Here is a 21,565-nt window from a genome sequence, read left to right as displayed (position 1 = left end):
TTCATTGCTGAATTCCAATTTATCTCTGCCTACCCAGATCCTGTGAATCTGTGTGTAAATTTTTAGGCCATCACAGGCACAGACTTACTCCATGTTGGAAAAGAATTCTCAGTGTGAAATTTGAAGGAAAACCTAAAGTGGTGGTAGATTAGCAACTAATAAGTTTAAATTGATTTTACTCTATTGTATATCTTGATTTCATTGCTAATTGGCATTTTCACTACAACATTCCTCCTCCAACTCATTCATTCCTAGATGATTGTCCATGTACTTTTTTTTCTTATTAGGAGTCTAGATGTACATTATCTGTTTTATTTGTGTCGAACGTACATGTGCATGTGTTTTTTTCTGACACTTACCTATATATCTCTCATATAATATTCTTTTCTTTTAGTCTTTTTATTTTTCATACATTAAAGAGTAATCCTAGGGTGTCTGTAAAACTGTGATATCCAATATAGTGAAAATAATACACAGAAATAAATATAATAGTAGATGTATTTTAAATGATTCATCATTTAAGTCTATTACTAGCTTTTATATTAAAATTAAATTTCATTTATTTCCATAGTTACTTAAAAATAACAATTTTTAATGTATAATAAATGTTTCTATTAATATGAATAACAATATATAAACCTACAAATTACTAAGTACTGCTGGATATAATTTAATGCATGCACACAAAACTAGAAGACCATTTAAAAAATTCTCAATTAGTAGTAGGTGAAATAATATGTTTAAAAATAATATAGTAAGGCCTAATAAAATTGGATAATTTTGTTTATCTTTCTTATGTCGTGGAAGATGTCACCTGTGGGGTATTTGATAGACCTTCTTTGAGAAGCCTGCAAACTGCTTTATATTTAACTAACGTGATAAAAATTAGACATTTTGCCATCAATTATATTTGTGCCTCAAATAGTCTTTGAAATGCTGTGTCCTCGTGAACACTAGTTAAACTCAGTAGTGGTATATCTTATTCTACCCTACCCTATATAATGCCAGTAATTAAACTTTAAGAACAAAATAGTTAACTAAACCATAACCAACTTCTCAACTATCCCTGCAGCCCTGCCAAGGGGCCCTGGCAAGGATGGACTCCACTTTCATTTTTCCTCCATCTCTCTGATTTAGCCTGGAGGGTAATCAGTGAATTAATTGTGGAACCCCATGAAAACTCTCAGTTTCTTGACAGATCTGCCATTGTGGCATAAGATTTGGACAAAATAGTTAAGCCCTTTCCTCTATTAAACAAATAAAAGGAAATTGCACATGATTGAAACCAAATGGGAGTCTACACTTCTGCATTGAAGTTTTGCTCTACCCATACAGCTTCCTTGGCATGTGTGATATTAAGAACCCATTGAATCATCTGGCCAGGACCCACCTTGGCTGTTTGGTGTAGCGTTTAGCTGAAGGACATTTGACTTATATCTAGAGAACAGAGGCAAAAAATACATTTACATTTCCTTTAGCTTTGTTTTTCTTTAATATCCTTCTCAGACTTTCAACTTGTGCTAACCTTGATCTTTGAACTTGCTTCTCTTGTCTCCAGAGTGGCAGTTCACCTCTGGGTATGTAGCAGCATTTTTGAGGGCTGCTGCAGGCGAAGGAAAACAAGTCCCAAAGGCAGTAAACAGTACAATGCACTGAAACTGTTAATTAAATGTAAAAATAAAGCAGCTTGGCATTTTCCTTTGTTTTAAAAGAGATTTTCAAATTACTGGGTTCAACATGTACCCTTCCTCTATCTGTCACTTAGTCTCTTATAGCAAAGCAGTTAGCAGGCCCTGGGCCATGCATTTCCCCCCAAAGCATACATACAACAGATTTTTCTGACTTTGCATGGCCATTTAAAATTATTCGAGATCACATATTTCATAGTCTTTAAAGTTTTATATACACCCAATTTATTTTTTAATAGGTCAAATCTATACTAACAAAATAAAGTGAAGAATTGAAATTATCTAGATAGTTCATGCTAGTGAAATATTTGACTTGAATTATCTAGGTAGCTATTTTGATTCTCCATCTTACTTTGTTAGGGTGGACATGGCCTCAGAATCCCAAAGTTAATTCTGTCAAAATTCATTTCAAATTTTAATTTCTATAGTGTGAAAAATTCACTTGACTTTCTTCCTTTTCTTTCCTTTTTTTTTTTCCTTATCCCATCTCAATATCTCCTGACCATACAAACATTTTTATTTGGGTCCATTTGTTTTGATTTGTCTGACACTGCTCTTCACCAGTGCAGCCACTGCATTTTTTAACATGGGATACCTGTTATTTTCATTATTTAGTCCCAACCCCTATGTCTCCCTCCTCGAAATCAGTGAGCACTCCCAGTGAAGCTGGAAGCCAAGACTCAGGCGATCTGGGGCCATTAACAAGGTAAGAATTGTCCCTTTAGAAAGTCATGGTGGAATGTCAATAACACAAGAGAAGACAGTTAAAACATTATTAAATCTGCATGCACTTGCATGTATACTCAGCCATTTTGTCTTTAAATCCACTCTGGCTTGCTGTTTTTAGTGATATAGCAATGATTTTTACCACTAGAAATGATAAACTTATTAAGCCCTTTCTAGAGTGGGCTAATTAAGGGCCATGTATCTTGCTTAACAAACATATCCATTAGCTTAGACCTCAAAGAAATAGGGAAAGGACCAAAGATAAATTGAATATATATCCAGGTCTTCATTATTCTACTTTGGTTTTGCCTTCTAACCCTAAATTTAATTTTAAAAGCATCTTGTTTATTGGTAATAGAATTAACTAATTTGAGAAACCAGTCCCCAAAGCGTTGTTATTACTCAGTGTTGACTGCTTTTGTGTGGTGAATTTGTTGCCAAACGTTTATCACACCATCTATACTCATAAATTATGTTATTTCTGAAAAAGGACATAGACATCCTCTAATTTGACCATGAAGGGATATCTGAAAGGTAATCACGTGAAAAGAAGAAAGAAGATTCATTAATATGGGTGGAGTCACTGGAATTCTGATAATCTTCTCGCCTTTTCCAGTATTCTGATATGAGTGAGTGTGAGGTAGGGCACTACAGCAGCTGGCTATCAAACACTCCATTTTTAAGAGGCCAAATGGCCGTTGGATGTGGTGGTTCATGCCTATAACCCGAGCATTCTGATATAAGAAAAGAGGATCACTGGTTTGAGAGCGCCTGGACAGTTTAACAATGTAGTGAGACTATCTCAAAATTAAAAATTAAAAAAGGGCTAGGGATATAGCTCAGTGCAAAGGCCCAGGGGAACTACCAATACATACACATACACATACATACATACATACATACAAAAGTCAAATGGCTACCTCATGGCTAAAAGTGGTTAAATTTATGGGAACACAAACCTAATTATTCTATATCTTCTAATTTTCACAAGAAGCTAGAAATTCATAACTATGCAATAATCTCCTAAACCTTGTATGCTGACTTAAAAAATGGAATTATGAACCAGATTTGCCTTGTAGGTTGGCAATTTGTGACCTCTGGTTTTGATTTTTTATCTTTTAAAAAATGTCATAAAGCAAGTAAGCTTTGAATAAAAAGATACAGCCATTCTGGGGATTTAACTCAGTGGTTTCACTGCCTGCTGTACAAGCACAAGGACCCGAGTTCCATCTCCGGTACCAAGAAAAAAAAAAACAGCCATCCTCAGTAGCACTCTTCTAACAAAACAGACTTTCAAGTTGTCTATTTAACTTTTAGTCCTGGTCTATTTGTGTACAGTTCTTGCCACTACATGCATTTTGGGTGAAGAGATACAAAATTTTGGATTTTTCTTTTTCCCCTTAGTTCATTATTACAAACTTATTTTTTGAGAGTACACTTTCTCATAGAAACCTAGGCAGTTTGGTAGCAAAAGTATGAATATGAGGATAGAGTAGAATTATTTTTTCCTGTAAAAATCCAACATGTAAGACTAGAAAGATCTCACACATATCTGCCTGTTGGTGTGCTTCACACTGTAGCATTTTGTTTGCATAGGGCCTTTCAGAACCAGTGGATACTGCTTTCAATTTGAGAAAAATGAAAGCAGAGTTTTTTGAGAGCACAAAGCTGGTTTATTTTACCAAATGGCCTTTGTGATTTGAGGCAGCATATATCTTCTGTCATCTTTTGCTTTGAACACTTCAAAAGGTCTTTTAGGAGGAAAAAGTAAATAATAACCCAGTTGTTTATGATTTAACATTTATTTAAGAGCTGGCATAACATGATCACTTTCTTTAGGGGTTCATTGGCCCATCATTAAGTTGATATATTTGCCTGCTTCTACACAATGATGGTGTGGTGTCATTACTGCTTAGTTTCAAGGCATGCGGTTGACAGCATTAAGTTCTATTACTGACTTCACAATTGAGGAGCCCTTTTGAAAACTTCTAGAGAAAGCTGACCTATGCTGTTAGTATTCTGGAGACGGTAGCAATTATTCCTTCTAAGTGAACATCACTCTTCATTTCTTTCACTTTTTGGGATGATTTTTTTTAACTTGATGAAACACTTTGGAAGAGAGGTGGGTCTCTCTTACTCCATACAAACTCCAAATAATTTCACTTCTTTGTGAGAAAGTTCTGGCAAGAGGGGGTAACTGGAAGTCAATGAGTAAATCCCTTGCTAAGTATAGGTTTCATTCAAAGGCAAGAAAATTGGCACTGAAAAAGGCTAGTTTTCAGAAAAACTGAGCACAAAGTTTGCTTGAAGAGACAATATTAGGAGAAGCTTAGTGAGCCCAACCTGTGTTTGAGCTTAGGAGCATTCTACACAAATTTATGTTTCTGTTTTAATACAACAGAAATGAGAGTTAAATTGTAGGAGAATATTATATTTTGATGTTAAAATTCCACTTGGAATGCCTTTTTGTGTAAAAGCAACGTCTTTGAAAACAATTACTCTACTATTAATTTTAACAATTCATAAAGTTGAGTGGGAAAAGAGCTTGAAAAAAGAGCTGAGAACATAACACTCTCTCTAGTTATAAATTTTTCATTCATTAGGAATTTGGACTCTTTAAAAAAAATTTTCAGAAGTTAAGAATCAAATTAACACACCTGGTTATACCTATATACACATAAACTTGGTCATTCCCTTGCCAACAATTTCAAATCGAAATGAAAATTTTCTTTAGAAAGCCAAAATTGGCAAATGTATAATCCCTGTAACTAGTTAACCTGTAAATTGGAATATTCAATATACCCTATTATAGAGAAAAGATTAAAATAGTGCTTTAAAAGCAGCAAGTATAACAAAGATCCCTTTCAATGATTTTTACGAGCTCTTGAGTAAATGTTTTAAGGAGAAATATTTAATAATTTTTCAATTATACTAGCAATTAATTTAAGAAATTGAAGGTGTCACAATTTGTCTTACAATTTCTGCTTCTGTTATAATAACTTACTTCTCATTTACAACTTATATTGGTGGTATTTTTCTCTTTCTGTTGATCAGTTGTGGTAGAATCAGTCATTGCTCAGTTAATCATAATGGACAAAAAGCAAGCACTGGCTTTAAAAAATGAATTTTATTTAAAAATTTTAAAAGTGAGTTTGATTTATTAACATAGTTTTAAAAAATCCTTATTCTACTATATGCAACTGGAATCCAAATTGATATTGATTAAAATTTGCAATTATATTTAAGTAAAGAAAATATGTTAACATAATTCAATAAATAAAGAAGTCAGAGGAAAAGTAATTACAATATATACCTAAATAATACGTGAAAAATTTTAAAACCTATTTCTGTTTTAAAATTTAGCAAACTAAGAACAGAAATATGTTTTCTCATTGTGATAAATAATATTAACCTGAAACCAACAGCCTCTATTGTTTGTACACAGGAATAAAGGATTATTACTTTATAGTCTTTTAAAAAAGAATGGCTTTTATGTAGTTGAAAACATGTCTCTCTTCCTCAGGAAATGATGAATTCCTTGAGAAGAAGCAGTAAGTGCTGTTATAACCATATAGTAGGCATTTGAGAAATGTTTGTTGAATAAATGAACTATCGTCCTACTTTTTTATAGATGCAATCACTGAAGCACAGAGAACATTAGAAAAATCAGTGATTTTTTTTCAAGTTCATGCAGAACACATTCACACTACCAGATTTCACCCTAGGCAGCTTAATTCAAATTTCCAAAATCTATACCTCTACCCTACACTATCTCCAACAACAGTTTATATAAATGATATATCATCTACTCCATAAAATTACTTTGGGCAATTAAACACATTAATTTTTTTTTTTTTTGGTACTGGGAATCGAACTTGGATCCTTGCACTTGTGAGGCAGGTGGCGGAACCGCTGAGCTAAATCCCTGGCCCAACACATTAATATTTGTAAAGCACTTGGAAAGGAGTGTGGCATATGATATGTATATATGAGTTTTAGCTATTATTAATAATAGTGGGTTTTTTTATACTTTGATTTAGCCATTTTTCCAAGGTAAGAGATATTTTTAGATTTTCTCATGGAACATGTAGGTGTCATTTTTACATTTGATAAGCATGTCTATATTTTATCTTATTCAAGTAATTATGTAAAAATATTGAACGTAACCAGGCGAAGGACAGATTAGTGGGCACTCCTAGAGAATACTTTCTGGGTTGCCCAGCTGTTACTCATGAGCCTTCAGATATTCAACCAGAAATGAGTTTAAGTGATGATCATTCAGCACACATATATTCTTTTCATTTTTATGGATGACCCACAAGGAACTTAGCACCAGGACTCTTTCTGTGTTTAGCAGTGGTTCCTTAGAGTTCTTGATGACATGCCAAACTGTACGCTTACGGAAAACTAGGATATGTTTTGACCTTGTAAAGTTCACCTGTACACTAGGACATGGATTATAGCTTGTCCCAAACCTGAGTCAGAGAGGAAAACTTTCAAAATTATATCAACTTATCACACTTATCAATGTGATAATATATCATGCAATCTCCTGTTACAATAATAACTGTTAATAATAACACTCATCCCATTATATCGTCAACAAAATAGTCGGAAGGAAAGATATCTGATATTTGTTTTGGTTAGAAGTGGCATAGTGGGTGGTAATAAAATTAATTTCTACTTTGTTTTTTGATCATTCTTAGTCTTAAGACCATCATATTCTATTTTTTAATCAAAGGGACATTCAGTGCTTCCTTTCAACATTTTATTTTTACTTATCCTATTATTTTGAACGATACTTGTGCATTTTATACAATTAGAAAATATAAAGAGCAAGAATATAAAAACATATTCCTACCACCATTGATTAGCACTCTTAATACTTGACTGTATTCACTTTGGTATAATGAATGTCATACTATATAGATCAAATAGTCTCTGCTCAAACTATTCAACCTGCTTCTCTAATCAAAAACCTCTACTTTTCTATTTCAGTATATTTTTACCTTACTTAATATCAGCACCATCTTCAAATGTGCCTAAATGCCTCCAACATAATACCTATCATAGTATTTATAATAGATGCCTATCATCCCAATCATTGGCATCTGTTGTTAGCCAAATCCCCTCATAGCTACAGATTCTTTCCAGGTAGGTGAAGCCCCTCAACAGGGAACCTCAAATGCAGAAAATGGACAAGTGTCCCTGAAGCCCTTAACAGGGAAACAAAGGTACAAAGGGAAAACATTAGAGAGCATTCAGGCTTTCAGCTTCATGGCCACTCCAGATTAGAATTCAGGAACAAAGGGACAGTTTTCTGTTTTAGAACATCAGGCTTCACTGCAGTTCAGAATTAGCTTCTTTTGACAGAATACTTTGTTAAAATTCAGATATTTGATATACTCAGACTTCCCCTAGTCTGCTGCCCAGTGAACTCTCAAATAAGAAATTAAATTGTCTAGAGTAATTTGATTCTGGGTAGCTTGTGCTGGCTGCACGTGGACACCACTTTTTTCCCTAAGTAACCCCAGGAAAAGACAATGCTAAAGAGCCACAATGCTAAAAGAAAACACATGGACTTTTTATCATTACCCACAATCCAATTCTGAAACTTCGAAGGACTTTTTACTCATTTTGGTGAAAATATCATCTTCCAGAGTGATCTGATGGATTGGAAGCCCCAAAAAAGGCATTAGGAGCTATTAGTAAGGGTGAAAGAGTATAATAAACGCAGGATTGTTAGTAAATGTAATAATATTATTACATTTTGTTCACTCAAAAACTTTTTAAGTTATCATGATATAAAGAGAAACTGACAAGATGTTTGTTATCTGCTACTTGGACTTCAGGGAGACTGATCCAAGGATGATTAAAAATCAGTCTGTTTGTAAATTAAAAGAAGGTTTACACATAGAGTTTTCCCCTTCGAAATAATTTAACTGATGAGTTCAAGTTTTAAAAAAGTGTTAAACTAACAAAGTAAGTAAGTAAGTGTTACACTAATGAAGTAAACATCTATTTTAGCAAGGGGAGGCTGAAGCTCCTTCTAGAGAAACTGCCTGCTTGGCAGTAGGTCTCTGTGTACACAATGATCTGAGGAAAGCATCTCCTTGCACAGTGATGGAAGTCCTACATTTCTTTTTTTGAATTTTATTGGTACATTTTAGGTATACGATACAATGACATTCATCATTGGATATTTGTATCTTTACGTAATATATCTTGATTCTTATTTTTTCCCCCTTTCCCTTCCCTCCCTTCCTACATTTCTTTTTGAATTTAGCTCAGATGGACTTCCTATGAGACTTAACATCGACTGTATTGGCTCTGGGGTCATCCAACACAGGGAAGAGTCTCACACTGTAAATTAAGAAAAATATTTTTTAAAGCCCAAAATAAATATATATTGCTGATCCAATTTTATTTCTGACATCAAAAATCTTTATCCTTATCATTGCCAGTTCAAGAAAGGAAATCACGGGGATTTGAATGGAAAACATTAACTCATTATTTAAACACCATCCTTACTTACTTGATCTCATGTTAATGAATGTGACAGATTGAGTGATATGATAGATTTTTAAATATCCTTATTAATCAGTGTTTTCCTTTTGGAAATGGCATTTAAAAATTAGATATTTGGGAATGGCACTGACTATAGATTTTCTGCTTGGCACTATGCTCACAATTGGCCTAAATTGTTTTCCCTTTTTGTTAGTTGCTAGTGGTCTCTTTGACAGTGAAGATATGTGGAACAAGAATTCAGAGAAACTTTGGGACTCATTAGAGTTCTGTGTTCTGCCATCTTAGAGATAAAAGGAAGAACATGAACATTTGGATTCCAGTGCATTTGCTTCAGGGATTCAGTAGTATTGATAAGTCTATTTGGTAGAAAAGTTGCTGGACCTCTTTTGTTCTCAACATAAACCAGCAATATGGTCAGCATTTTATAGATAGATTTCCTTCTTCAGTGCAGAGATAAGTCTGAAAACTTTCCTGGGCCCATGTGGTGACATGTAGTACAAGACTGTGTTGCTTGTAAGTCCTTCAGTGGTTATTAAAGAAATAAGACAGATGAGTCCTGATTAGTTCTTTAATAAAAATTATTTCATTTGGAATCAACTTACCTTTATGCTTCACACCCATCTATAGGAAAGGCAAATGAAGATCATTCATTGGTTGGTTCATTCATTCATCTACTCAGGAAATGGTTGACAATTTATTTTCTACCAAACACTGTGCTACTTCAAGAAATATAATGGTAGGAATTATTCTTACTTCTAGAGATCCTTCATCTAATATATGGACAGATATAATTTGAAGGAATCAAAGAAAATGTTGCTATGTTGTTACAGCTGTCAAATATGTATAGTCATAAGATGAATAATAATGTCATAAGCCAATAAACCTATAGTATGTTCACGTGGAACAATTGATTTTGATTCATTACTACCCTACATAGAATCTTGACACTTATTAGGTACTTGGTAAATGTTGGTTAATTTAGAGTGTGTGCCTGTGCACATGTAGCATTGCTTGCAGAAAACTAGGTGAGATGGGAATGATGATGAGAATACAGCTAAAATCCAGGTTTTCTGGTCCAGAGAGGGACACACATACTGGGCAAGTTGCCTGAAGGTGGACATTACTACTCCAGAGGACTGTTGGCCATTGTTATGAAAACTGAGGTACAGTGTAAGGCTTTGCTGTCAGAAACAAGACAGAAATCCAGTTGTGAGACTCAAGGCAAAAAGTTGGAAGGAGAAGAGCACTATGTTTGGCTTGATGCTAAGCCTCTGGGCTTTGAAAAGTGCTCCTGACTCTTGTGGACCATCTTCAGACTTGGCTTTAAGTTTGATGCAAGTCTGTTACTGAGATCAAATGAACAGAAGATTGGCAAAGAGAGCTGTGAAACTAGAGGGCCAGGCATTTCTCTAGTTCATATGTTAGATACACTGTTCCTGAGTGATATTGTTGGGGACAAATACATTTGGAGAAGGCATTTGATCTTGGCTTTAAAGGATGCACATGGTTTAGAAAGGGAAAGGTGGGAGGTAGGCATTCCAGAGGATGGTATGTAGGAAGTGCACCAATGAGTGAGAAGAAAAGAGGTCAGAGTCTAGGAGACTAGGGCGACCACTGAGAAAGTTGAAATTCCTGGCTCCCACACTTGGCACGTGTTCACTGAATTTACTGGCAACTTGTTAAAAGCACAGGTGCGTGTGCCTCTGGCCTGAGATGCAGGCCTACTCCACTGCACTTTTATAATGCTTTAAAACCTGAGGACTGGCTTAGGAACTAGTGGTCTGATTAGGAAGTCTGAAAGTCCAAACTAGGGTTGTGATAATGAAGAAGGGAAGGAAAGGTAAGGAAGGGTAGTGTGCAGACAGACATTCCACTGGGCATTTGAAAACTTGAGATTTGGAGCTCACTGGTTATGAGCACATTGGGGTTACTTTTTGCAGAAGACACATGGACATCTATGAAATAGCCTAAGGTAAGAGTTCAGAAGTAAGGGGAGAAGACATAACCTTGGCTGGAGAATGCATGTTTTATGGGATGCCTTTCCAAAATTACAATGGGAGGTAGAAAACAAACAAGATTTTCAGGAATAAGAAAACTGAAAGAACATTCTATGAAGGAACTAGTTGTGACCAGAATGACAGCAATCAAGGATGAAGGACAAGAACTGACCATGGGATTGGATGATATGGAAGTTGTAGTCATCTTCAGCAGCAGCAGCAGCAACATTTTTTTTTTTTAGTATTGCTAATTATGTTTCATATTTACAGCCTAGAGTAAAACTGGCCTAAGAGTAATTCAGTTATTACAGTTCTTGCTACATATTGGCATATTGCATGCCCCCAAACCATACTAATTTAAATGTCACCAGCAGTATATGAGAGTGTCTCATTCATATTGAGTGTCAGCATCATAAATCACATCATTCTTATCTGCTGTCTTCCAAATATTTATTGGACATCTTTTTCCGATTAACCAAAACCTAAAAAAGATGAAAGAAAAGATACTTTATGGGGAATAATTTTAAGGATTTCTAGTCTGTTATCTAATAAAGATGGAAAGAAGAATGAAGACCTCCAAACTGTTGTTGCTAAGAGCTGAACAGGAAGAAATGAACCACAAATTAATGTATGTGCAACCCAGACAGCCTGGCTCTCACTCCTAAGTTGTATTTCAACAGATAGCCAAGGATTATTGTTGTTTGTATTGTTTTTAAAGTTTAACCTCTATCTAATTAACTGAAACTGAGCAAAGAAAATTAAATCAATGAAGAAGGGATCTTATAAGTTGGACAGTGGTGAACTGGTAAAGGGTTTAAAATCTAAAGTTCTCTTAGTCTCTTACTAGGTCACTACTAGGTTGAAGAATTGTGATATTTTGTCTATTTTTTTAAAAAGAAACATATTGAAAAACATCTTGACCCTCACTTTTTTTTTTTTTTTTTTTTTTTGGTTCCGGGGATTGAACTCGGGACCTTACGCTTGTGTGGGAGGTGGTGGAACCACTGAGCTAAATCCCCTCACATTTTAATAAAGGGTTAGAGGGTAGGCTTTTTAGGATGAGATACCAGAGGCTACATTATTTGACATACTTAGGATCAAATGAGGGAGTTACTATTTTCCATGGTGTGGAAAGCTTCTCTATTTAGAATTTTGAAACAAAGTTGATAAATGTGACCATAACAACCAGTACAGATGTGGGAGCATAGAATCATGACAGTACTCCTTGGTCTCAAGTAGTAAGGGATCACTGGGCTCTTGAGCATCTGTGCAAACAGCAGGGCCCTGATAAAAGAGATCAGAGTTCTTATCTTAGATTCTCAGAGACCAAACCTAGGAAATTAGCTAAAACTGGTCAAAGCAGGCAAATGCAACTCATAAAAAAAAAAAAAAGCAAACAAAACTAAGGTGGTTTCTCAGGCAGAAATACTAGACAGAAATGTAATTGACATAGTTACAAGAGTGAGGAGGAGGTATCCTTCAGGAAAAGCTGGGCTGGTCAGTCTAGGAGTTAGAAAAAAGGAAGACATGGGTGGCAGTGAGCAGTTGTGGTCTTAATGAAAAGTGAGGACAGGTGGAGGGAAGACTGGGAGGAGCTATAATAGTTACACATTCAGTTTCACCTGTGCTAAACTGACAGCCCGTGCTGGCCATCTAGCTAGTCTTGAAGAGCAGGATTGTGTGATTAGTTTGCCTGGAAATTACTGTTCTCATGATGAACTGGTAAATTTACATCTAAAGTAAAACTGACTCTTGTAAGACCTAATACACTAACTTAGGTTCTTAAATGTAATACACTTGGCACTGATGAAATGAGGAGTCTCTGATCTTACCAGAGAAAGTTGTATCTCTTGGCTCCTCTTCCAAGGAATCGTGAAAGTGTAGCCCACAGCCTGGCTGGCCGGCCAAGTTGACATTCAGCGAAAGGAACTTAAAAGTATCATTACCTTTAATATTTTTTATGGTGTTTATTTTTTCAGCTAATGTTTATTAAAATTTTAAAAATGAGAATTGCAAAAGTGATGAAAACTGCATTTTCCTTGTATAAGTCATCAGTATATCACTAGGCATACATTTTTATATGTCTCATTTCCTTTACTTAAGTATCAAATTCTTAAGTGCAAGTCACATGTCCCTCAGAATCCCATGGTGCCTCTTATATGGCATGCTTTACTTTCTCCCTTGGTCTACTAAAATAAAGATGATAAATAGATAGTATATTATCATACAATATAAACTATAATTTCCTTCAGAATTCATTTAATATTGCTATGACAGTCTTCTATATACTAGGCCCCAAATAGAAGTTTATTGAATAAGTAAATGAATGTCTTTATCAAAAATATTCTCTTCCAAGTATGCATTGATTGAGCCATTCCAGAAATGACTACAAAATAGAACTAGCTACGGTAGTAAACAGGGTGATTTCTATATGAGAGTGATTTCTGATAGTATATTCTGTTCTCATGCATTTGCTTGTAGTTTTACTACTTCTTTCATTTTATTAGTAAACCTCTTGGCAAGATGTTAAGTTGCCCAAGAAGCTGTAGGGGAAACTATCATTCTATTTTCACAGTCACTTGACAATAAAATGGTTGAGAGGTAAAAGCTATGTCAATTGGTGAAATTAAGTTATTCCAATTGAGGAGAGGGAACCAAAAGGCAGTTTAATAATCATCCTGTATTCTAAAAGGCAAATCTCAGAACCATGAAGGTGTCTTGGCCTGCTCCTTCATCTTGCTGGGCACAGGATCCTTGTCTGCTGACAGCAGAGCCATGTCAGGAACACAAACCTTCCATCTATAGGCCCAAACATTGCCATGTGCAGGAAAACTCATTACAAATTTGCACAGAAGGAATCCATCAAACGTGTCATACTCTTCTCAGCCATCTTTGGAAACACAGACCACCTTTGCCCGTTGAATGTATTGGCTTTAAGTTTATTTGAAAAAAAAAATGAAAGAAAAATACATTCTGTGTGAATTTGACCACCTCACAGATAATAATGGGAAAAACGAAAAGAAAATAAAACTGATACACTTAATGGTACCCTTGCATTTATTCATTACCTGACAGCTTGTTACTGACAATAACTGTGATTTGTTTTACTGGATAATATATGCATGATGGAGTAGGGGTAAGCTTGCTGAGGCATTACTTACATGTATTGCCTTTGTCATTCTGGCTGAAAATGCAAACTCCAGGCTACTAATCAGTGGATTTCCTTAGAGAGTAATTCTGAAAAAAATCACTATTGCTTTTCTTAAGTGTATAATGAGCTCATATTATCTATCCAATAAATAATAGAACAACCAGACCACCTGGCAGCTACTATATTCTTCACCTGCCTGGAGAAGTGGAGAAGGTTGAAGCCTCAGGGCACACTAAGGTTCCACCCCTCAGAAGGAAACACTTCTCATTGACAGCAAGAGCCAAAGGCTGCTGCTCTTCTGTTATAGCAGAAAAAATACCTTAAACTCGATCCCCAGAAGTATGTGAACAGCAAGTGTAAGTTATTTTAATGGATTGATTCCATTACTTCCCCCATTTGGACCAAAGTGAAAGAATTGATGTCCCCAACAGGATGGGTGGCTGTTCTTGAATGGAAAATATGTCCAGAGAGGTAGTTTTAAGCCCTGGCTGCACATTAAAATCACCTAAAGAACTTTCGGAATTAGAGATGCCTGGGTCCTGCCCCAGATAGGCTGATTTACTTGGTTGGAGGTGGCGTGGGCTTTGGGCACATGAGAAGTTTAGATGTTGATACGTTTGAGCGTGAGTAATGTCTTCTGTTTGCTAACAAAGCAGTGGTCTGGCCCAGTCATTCTCTAAAGGTGAACTCCTAGTCAGTCTTGTAAATATCACCTGGGAACTTGTTAGAAATACAAATTCTCAGCCTCCACTCCAGATCTAAACCTAAGGGATTGGAGATTAGCATTGTGTGTTATATTAAGTTCTCAAGGTCAGTCTGACAAATACTTATCCAGGTCAAGACTTTAGTACAGCCCAGCACCATGAGCATCCCATAGAACTTGTTCAAAATGCAGAATTTTAGGCCACCCCAAACCTACTAAGTCAGAATCTGCATTTCAATAATATCCAGAAATCTGTATGTGCTAAAAAGTTTGAGAAGCACTGGTCTCAGGAAGAATGGCCAGTTTGTGTTGTCACTGGACTTCAGTTATCATCTTTCAGAGCGTTCAGGTAAGAAGACAGGAATATAACCAGAGGTAATAAAGGAAGCTGAGACATTACATCCTTATCTCTCAGCAGAAGCTAATAATGGGATCTGTCATGTAGGTGATGGCTTGACTCAAAGAAACATTAGCAATAGACAGAGTGGGCATGGTAGTAATTACCACAGCTACTGATTATCAAATAGTTACTATGCCTTCTAGGTATAATTTCACTTAATCCTTGTAAAAATAATAGAGAAAGATTCATTCATTCATCAAATATTATATAAGCACATCCCTATAATATAATATAATAATCCTGCATAATAAAGCTTAAGTCCAGAGTCAAATATCAGTGATAAATAAACTGATGTATAAGAAAATCATGTGTAAAGATGAATACTATGAAGAAAATAAATCAAGTTAAGGGAAAGAGAGGATGAATGATAAGGAAGGACCACTTGATTTGGAAGAGGGGAAAACTCTGTGTGGAGATGACATTTGAGCCAAGCTATGGCAGAAACAAATTCCTGAGCCATTCAGATATTTGATGCAAGAATATCAAAGAGGACACTGAGGGAGAAGAAGAGCAGTTACAGGTAAGTTGGAAGATAGCTGCAAGCAGATCATAAATGATTTCTTAGGCCATGGTAAATCTTTATAGACGAGGAAACTGAGAAAGACTTCTCAAATGTTACTGTGCCCACAGATCACCTGGGGACATAGTTAAACTGTACTGTGAAGTCAGTAAATCTGGGATGGGACCCAAGTGTCTGCATTTTCAACAAGCTTCCCGGGGATCCTGATGCCACTGGTCTGTGAGCCACACTTTAAGCAAGCAAAAGAGTATTGGGCCTGAGAACTTAAACCAGCGTGCCCAACATACACAGCTGAGTGAGTCACCAAGGCTCAGTTTGAGTCACACATGCTTGACTAAAGAGCGAGATGTCCATCAATTGTCTCCCAAATAGCTTCATGCCTGGTTCACCTGTAACTGATTCTGTGCAGGAAATGTAAAGAGCCTGCTTGAGAAAGGTCCTTGTGTGCACTCTGTTTGTTATATAAGAACTATTTATCCCTTCTTATTATGAAGGAGAAACATCAAGGAAAATGGGATGTCCTGGTGGTTACTGATACTCTGTGTTATCTCTTGTGAAATATTTTAAAGATATAAATCCCTGGCATCTTAGAGACAGGTGACATTGGTAGTGACCATTTGGTGTAATCTACATAGGAAAAAAACCATGAAAATACTCATAAGTTTCTAAATCTAATGTATCATATTTACAGTAACCGACTAGAGTAAGCCAGTTATTCACCAGATCCTGCAGTTATGTCCATCTAGTCCTGTGTCTCCAGATGTTCCTGCCGTGGTCCATTTGCATTTAGTTCTCACCAGAGCCTGGAAGATGCTTGGAGTTCCCAGATGTGGATGGGCTCTGAGGTGTCAGGGATACATACAGCAGTTTGCATGCTCAAGTCAATCAGACTGTGGTACAAACCAAAACAAAGCACAGGGTAGGCGTGTGCATGGAGTTTGAATATTTGGCTGTGGGCTGTCTTCCAAGAAAACAGCCGTAGCTTCCAATCAAACAGATGTTCAAAGAGAAGGATGGCTTCTTGTTTTTTCTTGTCATTTGCTAATTCCTGGGAATGGAGGGGGATGGAATGGGACTGTTCTGTGTGTGTATTGTATATTGTATATACATTACCTTGATGAATGATAGTTTGGTTTGGTTTGGTTTGTTGCCCTCCCATTTTGTTAATTCTCTGTGTTCTTTTTCCTTTGTGCTGCACGATTAGGACCCTGCAGTGGGACACAGACCCCTCAGTGCTCCAGCTGCAGTCAGACTCAGAACTTGGGTATATGTCTGCTCTTTTGTTACTCCTTTTATTGTTTCTTTGCTACAGTTGTGTTGAAATGCTGGAGCTGTTGTTGCTCTTGTTTTCTCCCGTTTTGTTGAACTTCCAGTTTGAAAAGTTTGTTTCCTTCTGTTAGTTTTCCTTGTAAAGCTTTGAGAAAGTCTCTCTTTGTGGGAAACACCACAAAAAGAAGGCTTTTGGTGTCTCTTTATTAACTCCTATTATTGCAAAGCAGTGCTGCCCCAAAACAAAAATACAAACACGAACTGACAACTCTACTTAGTTGTGGGGTAAACAAGTTCTGGGATGGGAGATGCATTTGACGTTATCCTAGTAATTCTTTACCTTTACTAACAAATTTCCATGGGTTAATTTTGTCTATGATTGATATTAAGATGTTGTGTCTTGTTTGTTACCTTTTATTTTCATTTGTTACAGAATTCACAATAAGCTCTTAATTGGAATTAAATTTTGTTTAGAGAGGTTCCTGTTAAATAAATGCAACTTTGTTTATTTAATGCCTCAATCATAACAATACTTCAAATAGTTGATGTTAGGTAGTATCTCCTAAAGTTAATGTCAGATGGAAAGGTATTGTGCAGGGTTAAAAGATATCATCAGAGTTGAAAATTCATCCATAAAGCACAAAACACACAAGCATATTCTAGAAACTTGTTTTATTTATCTTATAAGATTGGAGTTAGTTATAGTCACACATGATAAGTTTCCACTGGCGTGCTTGTCCTGGCTCATTATCAAGCCCAGGAGAGCTGACTGCACACTTTCCAACTTCTTGTTCAGATAAATCAACTTGAAATCACCCGTGGTAGGCATATTTACACCACAGAAATTGACAACCACTGCAAAACAGGGCTTGTCTGGTTCCCCCACCTTTAAGCCAGTTATGAAGTATTTACCAGAATACCACTGGATATCTCTACTATAAATAGCAAATTTTATTTCTGCCTTTTATGAAACTATTGGTTTGTTTCTTTCTAAATATAAACCTAATATCTACCATGAGCATTACTTTGAATTCCTGAGATTCCTAGACGTGTATCTCTGGGTTTCTTTGAACCAGTGACTACTTGGGTGGGGAAGGGAGGCTGAAGGACTGCCTTCCTGCCAGGTTAAATGCCATTTTCTGGGTCCCGTTCTGTGTACAAAACTGCTTGGCTGACTCACAATGCTAAACCAAGGAACTGTTTTATCTAATACTTTAGCTAACTGACACACAGATCTTTTTTTTTTAAATTATGAGATTTTTTACTGTTTTGACAACATAGTTTATTGTATGTTGTAGTTCAATTTGTATTATTTAAATAATAAAAAAAGGTGGCTTAATTCAAACAGAGAAACAGTGAACACATAGGACATTATGATTGGTATGTCCAGTGGGTCTGGGGTGTAGGGGTCACCAGACTCACCCTCACCGGCCTGTCTCTCTCTCCCACGTAGAAGGAAGAAGAAGAGTCAGAGAACACTAGTGCAAAGCAAAAGTACTTTTACTGTAGGTATTGCAGAAAGCAGTAGAAAGCCACTCTGGGCAAGGAGTGGGGTGCTCAGAGCTGAGACACGAGGAATCCGGGATGGTGGTCCTGTTTTATGCCGGAGGAGCCCTCTCTCCACCCTCTTGAGGATTAACTCTTGATTGGCTACTAAACTTGTTGCTAGGGGCCAGAGTAAGTGGGCTGTCAGGGGAATTTGGAAGGAAAATGTTTTTTGAGGAGCAACTATGTAAAGAGGGTTTTAGGGGGCACAGCATAGCTACAAATAAGGGAGTGTCAACAGTGCAGGCTGCCAGCTCAGTGTAGCTACAGAGGCGGGTGTCAAAACCAAACTGACAGCTCTGCTCCCTGCTGCTTGCTGGGCTGCAGAGACCTTTTCAGGGGGCCCAGTCCTTAATCTAATCCCACCTAAGACTCTCACTGTCCCTACATGGTTTAGGAGACGTTCAGAGTATAATTCTTCAATATATCATTGTGTTAAAAAAAAATAGAAGGGAGGAACTGACAGAAACTCCCCTCTGTACACTTAACGATTTCTAGATGGATTGCGGCATTGCTAAATAAAACTTGCTGATGTGGAACAGTTAGGAATTTTCCCACTTGCATCCCATTTGTGTCCTGTTTTTTTTCAAGCAAATCTCACTGTAAACTGAACAGCTTATTCTACGGAGAGAGCAAATCTGTGGCTCCCACCTTACCTACCACATTTTACTTCACAGCAAACTCAGAAAGAGACAGAGGTATGGCACTCTGTTCACAAAAAGTGGCTTATCTTACAGAGTTTGGAAGGAATGAATGTTCAAGGACTATTTGAGAGGAAATTATTTAAGTCATGTTGCAATTTCAAATGTTGCTTCCATTAAAATGGTTCTTTTTGATAATCCTTACATGCATGGCACATATATAATTTTATAAAATATGTCTCCAATAAGCAACAAGATTTTTCTAGAGACAGCTTTATTTCCTTTTCTTTAGCAGAGGCACAGGATTGACCATAGTCTGTAGAGTTCTGTGACTCCTGACTGAACAGCAGGATTGAAGTATAATTGACGTAAAACAAATGACACATATTTAAATTATTCAAATTGATGTTTTGACATATACACACATCCATGAAATTATTGCCACCATCAAGATAGTGAACACACTCATGTGTGAGTAAAAATTTCCTTGTATCTGTCTATAATACACAGTCCTGCTTCTCCCCAAGGCTGCCTGGGCCTGAAGAACAATTGATCTACCATCACTGCACATTAGCTTGAGTTTCCTAGAATGTTGTATAAGTGAAGTCATGTTGGAGGGACTCCTTTGACTAAGCTCTTTCACTCAGAATAATTGAGATTCATTCATATGAAATATCTATCAATAGTGCATTCCTTTTTATTCTCAAGTGGTGTTCTGTTGTATGAATGTGCCATAGTTTCTTTATTCATTCACTTTTTGATGTACATTTGGACTGTTTTAAAATCATGACAATTACAAATAAAACTGCTATAAACATTCGTGTACAAATATTTTTGTAGATATATACTTTCTTTTCTTTGGAGAAAATACTTCCAAGTAGAATGGCTAAATCATAAGATAGATGTTTGTTTAACTATTTAAAAAATTTTCAGTTTTCTTACCATGATACATTCCTTCCTACAGTGCCCGAGAGCCTCATTCCTCTGTGTTCTTGACAACACTTGAACTTCCAAAAACTTAGCAATTTTTTAACCATTAGTAAAGGACCGTAGTGGTATATTATTGTGGGTTTTTTTGTTTGCATAGCCCTAACAACAAATGTTGTTGAATTATCTCTTTATGTGCTTATTTTTTCTTTCTTCATATCTTCTCTGATGAAATGCCTGCATAAATATTTTACTCCTATATGTTGTTTTTTAATCAGGTTGTTTATTTTCTCAATTTTGAGTTTTGACAATTCTCTATGTGTTCTGAAAATGATCCTTTATTTGATTTAAAATTTGTGAATATTTTCTCACAATCTGTCTTGTGTTTTTCACTTTCTTGATAGTGTCCTTAAGAAAGAAAACCATTTTAAATTCAACAAATTCCAGTGATAAATGTGTTATTTTGCGGATCATGTGTTTGGTGATGTGATACTAATTTTAAATGATTCCTTAAATATTTCTTAGTATAAAACTCACCTATGAAATCATTTGGGTTTGGAATTTTATTATAGAGAACATTTGAAAGTATGAATTAAACGACTTTAATAGTAAAGGCACTATTGAGATTATATTTTCCTGAGTGAGCTTTGGTGTCTTGAATCTTTCAAGTAATATGTCTGTTTTATCTTCACTGACATATTTATTGGACTAAAATTGTGTATGATATTTACTTATCCTTTTAAAGTCTGAGAAATCTATATAATTACATTTCCTACTTGATATTAATAAAGTTTGTGTTTATCTCTTAAGAAATATGGCTAGAAGTTTATCAATTTTATCTCTTCAAAGACTAAGTGTTTCACATCATTGAATTTTTTCTACCTTCTATTTAATTTATTTCTATTCTGATCTTAATTATTTCTCTTTTTTTGCTTATTTTGTGTTAAAGTTGCATTTAATTTTCCATTTTCTTGAAGTGGAAGCAGACAATCCATTTCCATATGTGATTCTCTCCTCTTGGTCTTTGTGATGTTTTATCATACATTTTACTTTTATATATGTAATAAGTATTTACTACACTGCATTGCTTTTTCATTTAAACAATTATTTTTGAAATTTAAACAACAATAAAGAATAATATTTAGTTCTGTCTGGTATGATTCTGCTTCTACCTGATAGACATCCTTTAAGCTTCTTGTAGTGAAGATCTGGTAAAATTTCTTGTAGTTTTTTCTTTTTTTTTTTTTAATTCTTTTATTGGTACATTTTAGGTATACAACACAATTACATTTCTCATTGGGAATTGTACCTTTACATGATGCATCTTGGTTCTTATTTTTTCCCCATTCCTAGCCCTCCCTTCATCCCCTCCACCCTTCCCTATTTTCAAAGACTTTATTTCCATTTTTTCCATTTCTCATCATTTTTCCTTTCCCTTCTTTCCTTTCCTCTGCCCCTCCCACCACCCCT

At 35.8% G+C, this 21,565-nt stretch overlaps 1 protein-coding gene across 7 annotated transcripts in view; it reads left to right on the top strand.

Annotated features, from left to right (window-relative positions):
- The window catches only part of Dync1i1 (dynein cytoplasmic 1 intermediate chain 1), a 339,717-nt gene that overhangs the window by 46,662 nt on the left and 271,490 nt on the right, over positions 1-21,565 (top strand). For 2 of the 7 annotated variants that reach the window (XM_004862716.4, XM_087204461.1), the window contains 2 exons: positions 2,253-2,394; positions 16,918-16,977. In XM_004862716.4, coding sequence (XP_004862773.2) covers positions 2,253-2,394; positions 16,918-16,977 — 202 coding nt within the window. The remainder of the gene's footprint in view (positions 1-2,252; positions 2,395-16,917; positions 16,978-21,565) is intronic. The other 5 variants (XM_087204462.1, XM_004862717.4, XM_004862719.4 and 2 more) reach the window with 3 other exon arrangements.

Source organism: Heterocephalus glaber, unplaced genomic scaffold (assembly GCF_053883595.1).
Source record: "Heterocephalus glaber isolate CG9 unplaced genomic scaffold, H.glaber_assembly_v1.0 deba00000546, whole genome shotgun sequence".
In the NCBI taxonomy this organism is placed as follows: domain Eukaryota; kingdom Metazoa; phylum Chordata; class Mammalia; order Rodentia; family Bathyergidae; genus Heterocephalus; species Heterocephalus glaber.
This window is presented reverse-complemented; position numbering and strand designations above follow the sequence as displayed.